The sequence below is a fragment of the Zingiber officinale genome, chromosome 1A (genome assembly GCF_018446385.1).
Source record: "Zingiber officinale cultivar Zhangliang chromosome 1A, Zo_v1.1, whole genome shotgun sequence".
Lineage (NCBI taxonomy): Eukaryota > Viridiplantae > Streptophyta > Magnoliopsida > Zingiberales > Zingiberaceae > Zingiber > Zingiber officinale.
Window position 1 is genome coordinate 107703594 of NC_055987.1, and position 6124 is coordinate 107709717.

The following is a 6124-nucleotide window of genomic DNA, read 5'->3' on the forward strand; positions in this document are numbered from 1 at the left end:
ACCTTACGAGCTAAAGTGTGATCGGTGACCCTAGCTCTAGAGCTCACCAACCCTACGTGGTTTATAACATGTCATTCTGCTTACGTGAGATACTACGTTTATGATTATGCTTATATTCAAGTTATATTCATGATAGGTTCATGATTATATTATGCTCATTTTCGTGTTCAGGTTCATATATGATTATGTTTAAAGTTGTATGTATTTATGCTCATCCTTAGTATTTATGTTTATGTCATGCAAGTGTATTTAAGTCTATGCTTATATACATGCTGATGATTAAGTTTATTCTCATGCTTAAGCTTATTTACATGTTTATGCTTATGCTCTCATGCTTATGTCGATGTCTATGCTTATGTTCATGTTTATGATATGCCAGCAGTCAAATCCTAAGTTACCTAGCATATGTTTCCCTTAATACACTAGATTATAGGAGCTAACTATTGCATAACATGATTTTGAACATGCTAAGTCCATATACTCACCGTTTGATTTATTTCAGGAGATGAGACATGTGAAATGGAAAGCGTCGACCAGTGAGCAGACTCGGGGCGTTAGTAGCATAACCGAAGACACTTTTTAGTTTATATTTTTGCACGATCTAATAGTTTATTTGTTTACAAATAAATTTAGAAAATTAAGATAAGAATTCAATGTCCCTAGTGAGTTGAACTCTCTTTAAGTATTTTCTTACAAGATGACTATGTAGTTTAAGTTACACACACAAATATATATATATATATATGTCATATTATTTTATTTTTTTAATATAATATTTTCTCTTTCTTAATTTTTTTTTCTTCTTCTCCGTTCGCGCTGTAACGAAGCCACGCTCACCGCGCCTCATCGTCGTTGCCGCCTGCCCACCGCCGAGCTAAGAGGAAGTCTTGGTGGCGAGGGGATCTAGTCGCGCTAGAATCGGGCCGCGATCTCATCGGAATCTGGTGCAACCGTGGTCGAAATCCGGCGCGACTAGATCCCCTCGCCGTCGAGACTTCCTCTCAGCTCGGCGGTGGGCAGGCGGCAGCAGCCGGAATCCATGCCGCGATCCCCGACGGGTTCACCTCCCCAAGGCTATAGTGTAGGTGGGTACAGGCGGCCGGAGGCCGCTGGCGGTGGGTAGATGGCCGGTGGCCGGGCGGGTGGTGGGCGCGTGAGGAGGCGCGATGAGCGGATGGCCGGCGGGCGAGGAGGCGTCCAGAATGCTGCTGTTTAATTTACTCAAGAATTTCAACTCTTTCTTATCTTGTTAGTCACAGGGCCTGGAAATAGAGATGAACATTCATTTTGTCCTTTTAATTTATCATTAGTGCATGCACATCTTTTGGGAACTTCATACTAGCATGATACAAAAAATAACAGCTATCCAATTTTGAGACCATAGTATTCATCAATTTAGTGCCACTATGTTGATTTCTCACATTCTATGATGCATTGAGTTATACAACTTTAATATGTTTAACAAATTTGGCTAGAAGTCTTGCAATTCTTAACTATTGATTGTTGAGACTTCCTTAATCATTTGTTTTAAATTCTTTCTTTATTTTTAATTTTTTTTCTTGTGTCTGACTTTAATTGACAATCGACGATTGGACTTAAATTACTTGGAAGTAGATACTTTACACATGAGGTTATGTTTTGTGTTTCATGTCATCCTTGCGTATCATAAATTGTGTGGAGGAATGTGAGAGAACTGGAATAATTGGTGACCATACAATTGAACAATGCCTGTATTCCAGCAATGATCTGTCCCTCAATAGTTCATGGTATATACAAGAGCCACTTTATTTGCAGTGGAAGCAACTGAACTGCAAGAACTGCTGACTGTCGAGGAACTGTGGGAGAGAGTTAAACTTCCAAGAAATTATGAGAAGGGTATTGAAATTATTGACAAGCATATGGTACTGTTACTCTCACTGACTAGTTCTTGAAATCTATCTTTGAAGTATTGAATGATTTGCTGTTTTTGTTCTTCTCAAGAGTTCTGGCCTAAATTACTTGTGCACAAAATAAAACAACGACTAACCAAAATGACTCAATGTCGAATCCGCATGAGAAAGCTTGAATTGAAAGTGAGGTATGCAGTAGTCTTAGTCAATGTCCAGAAAGGAGAAGAAATATTCTTATTTTCATTATCATTGTCGTTATCATCATCATCATGCCATTTATGTTAGGGAATGATTGAAATTGCAACCTTATGCCATTTACTTAGGGAAAAGATAATGATAGTGCCCAGAAAGGAGAAGAGAGAAGCTAGGAGGGAGGAAAAAACTAAAAAGGCTGCAGTTTTGGATAAGGTTACATTCATTGCTTTGTGACTCTTCATCATCTGTAGCACTCCATTTAGTTTAATTGGTTATTTTGTGACAGAGCATCGAGACTGAACTTCTAGAGCGCCTGAAGAAAGGTGTTTATGGTGACATATACAACTACCCTATCGAGGCATATAATAATATCTTGGAAATGGAAGGTCTCCAACCAAGTGCACCTGAAGAAGAAGAAGTAATGCTCAGACTCATTCTACCTCATCTTCTTTTCTCGCAACTATTTTTGGTAGACAATCCAGTTTGTTCTTATTTTAGCAGGAGGCAGAAATAGAGTATGTTGAAGGCTATGATGGACTTGAAGAGGAAGAGGACATGGAAGATTTTGATGGTCTCATGAATGATGAATCCTTTTTGGGCAATGATGAAGGTAAAAACTTTTCCTCTAATCCCTTTATCCTCCAGGTATTTAGATTGATGTAACAATAACACAAACCAGCAATAAGTAAATTTCTTAATGACTATAGGGAAGATATATAAAATGTAATAGCTGTACTGAACTCCATGATTGGTAGTATGCTCAGCTTGATTAATTCATCAGTTTGGACTTCCTGAGCAATAAATGAATTTGGTACAGATGGAATGCAAGAAGATAATGAAGAAATGGATCGTTTAGAACAACACATTCCCAAGAAACTACGAGCACTGTTGGAATCTAAATCACAAAAGACAGATGGTGACTATGCTGGCAAAAAGCCAAATAGAAAGGGTCGGGTAATAATTGAGGTATGCATCATCTTCTTAATCAGCTGGCCCTACTAAATATCTTCTAAAATGCTTTTACTGATAATTAGCTTCTCAGCACTAGTCACCTTCGTTTGTCCTGATTATAACAGCTATAAATCATGTCTGAAAGTTCTTTCCATTTACTTGTTTGTAGCAACTACTTAGTAGAGAATTTTTTAAAATAGGGAGATAGTTGGCTGTTTTGATACAAAAGAGCCTTATTTGGCCATTTGGCCTTTTACCCTTTGTTATCTGTTTTATCATCCAAGCAATGTTTTTTTTTGTCTCATGAATAATACCTTATTGTTTTCATTTTGAAATGAGACCTTGGAGGTTTTATGTTGCTATACGATAACAATTTGAATTATTGTTCTATATTTCAAATGATTCTTCAAAAAACAAGTCGTTAAATGACTATCGCTATGCATATATTTGGATTACAGGTTGAGGAGGAAGGAGATCCAAAACAGAAGGCACTTTTGTTAGATTGATTTCATACATGTGCTTTTCCTCCTTTTGTTGGGTAAGAAAGTATTTCTTAAATCACACACTCAGCAAATCCATAGCTTACATGTGGCATGAGGCTGCCATAGAATTGACATCTAATAAACTTGTCGTAGAATTGGCATCTAATAAACTTGCACATTGCAAATGCATAATTCTTTACTTTCAACTTATAGGCTAATTGATGTTTCTTTTGTTAACAGCATGTGGAAGATCATCATCTATACTCATTAAACTATATGCACTGGGGTGCACCAAAAATATGGTATGGAGTCGCAGGGAAAGATGCCTTAAATTTAGAGGAAGCTATGAAAAAAAATCTGCCAGATTTGTTTGAAGAACAACCAGAGTTGCTGCACAATCTTGTATGCATATGTTTGGTTATGTCTCATGTGCATTTTTTATATGTCGAGATCTCCTGGTGCCTTATCAAAGGGATGAAAAGATTGGACTTTTTGATGGAGCTGGTGTGGGAAGACTGGATTTATTATGGAATTGATGATCAACAATGTTGGAAAAGGTTGACGTGAAAGAATCAGTAAGTGAGAAAGAGGAGTCCAATGAAATTCTACAAGTTGAAGATTGTGATGGAGCTTGGGTTGACAATAATTATTTACAATCCTATATGGCATGAACCACCATCACAAGTTTCTAGCCTTTTGACTATTGTTCATTAGTTGTAAATGAAGTTTATTTATTTATTTGTATTGGGATAAATTTTATTTGAATATTAGACATATTTCTTCTTTTGTGATTGCAATTCTTGTATAAGTAACATTTTGAATGACATTGATATGGAAAATATTCTTTCTTTTGTGATTATGATTCTTTATTATATATTTATATTGAAATATGATATATATTGGTATTAAAAGATAATAATTTAAAAGACAACGATTTAAAATCGTTGTTGTTGTTTATCACCCTCAAAGACAACGGTTAAAAACCGTTGTCGTAGCCCCAAAAATGGTTGTAAACTCGCATTGTTAATAAAAATGCTCTAAACAACAATGGTTTTAAACCGTTGTCTTTTCATTCAAAGACAATGGTTTAAAACCGTTGCAAAACTGTTGTCTTTTCATTCAAAGACAACGGTTTAAAACCGTTGTCGTAGCCCCCCACTTTTAACAACACTGCCAATTACAACGGTTTTAAAGGGCATACGACAACGATTTTTAACCATTGTCTTTTAATGTTTTGGTTGTAGTGTACTGACTGCATAAAAGAACAAGACCTTTGTTATTATGAAAGTGTGTGCTCTTAATCATGATATAATAACAAGCACATATACTCAATATTTATTTCTTTAATTTATCAAAGGGTGCGATTTAGTTCGATAAATCAATAGGCCCGATAAGTTGGGAAATGATATTATTTATATGGTGTGTTGTTGATTATAGAATGAAACTGTGTCCTAGGAATCTAGGTTGATAATGTCCCCAAGAGGAGCTCATAAGGATTGTCATGTAAACCCTACAGGTGAACTTAGTCCGACATGACAATAAAGTTGAGTGGTACTACTCTTGGAGCTAGATATTAATTGAGTTGTCAATAACTCATTTAATTAGTGGACATTTGATATCTTAAACACAGGGAGACTAACACACTCATGATAAGAAGGAGCCCATATAGTAATATGGGATTGGTGCGGTAGTTCAATAATAACTCTTTAGTGGTATGAGTTATTATTGATGAACTCGAGTTGGGTGTTCGGGGTGAACTCGAGTTGGATGTTCGGGGCGAACACGGGAAGCTCAAGTTATTGGGAGATCAAAATCAATTCCTCCTCTCGGTCCCTGTCGTAACCTCTTATTTATAAAGTCTTATACCCACCTATACTCACCTTCTTACCCACCTTAAGGTGGCAGGCCAAGCCTAGGTTGGAGCCCAAGTTAGGGCCCACCAAAACAAGGTGAGTTGGTTTTAAGAGGTGGCCGACCCTAGCTTGAACCCAAGCTTAGATGTCCGACCACAATGAATTAAAAGGGATTTTAATTTTTAATTTTTAATTTTTAATTTTTAATTTTTAATTTTTTTTTTATATGGAATCCATGCTTTTAAAAGAGAGTTTAAAATTTAAATCTTTCCTTTTATATTTTTCTACAAAGAATTAAGAGAAAAGTTTGATATCTTTCCTTATTTGTAGTTAAAAGGAAGATTTTAATTTTTGATAAAACTTTCCTTTTTTGTAACCATCCTCATGATTTTAAAAGAGAGTTTTAAAATTAAATCATTCCTTTTATAGTTTTTACAAAAGATTAAGAGAAAGGTTTGATATCTTTCCTTATTTGCAGATTGAAAGGAAGATTTTAATTTTAGAAAAAACTTTTCTTATTGAAATCATCCACATATTTTAATAGAGAGATTTTAATTTATAAAAGTCTCCTTTTATAACCAACCATGAAGGGAATTTTTAAAGAGAAAATTTTATTTTAAAAATTTTCGGAAACAAATTAGGAAGTTTTAATTTTGTGTTTAAAACTTTCCTTGTTTGGAAGAGATGGTGGTGGCCGGCCATTAATAGAAGAAAAGGAAATTTTTTATCAATTAAATTTTCCTTTCAATGGCAA

General features: G+C 35.4%; 1 protein-coding gene across 1 annotated transcript; it reads left to right on the forward strand.

Annotated features, from left to right (window-relative positions):
• The first annotated feature begins 1763 nt into the window (after positions 1 to 1763).
• On the forward strand, positions 1764 to 4261 carry LOC122001323 (protein MAK16 homolog). The gene is made up of 8 exons (XM_042556012.1): positions 1764 to 1875; positions 1981 to 2077; positions 2213 to 2297; positions 2371 to 2502; positions 2586 to 2694; positions 2902 to 3050; positions 3494 to 3573; positions 3758 to 4261. Exons 1-7 carry the CDS (start codon positions 1764 to 1766, stop codon positions 3539 to 3541), a joined length of 732 nt encoding a protein of 243 aa, XP_042411946.1. The 3' UTR covers positions 3542 to 3573; positions 3758 to 4261.
• Positions 4262 to 6124: the final 1863 nt, after the last annotated feature.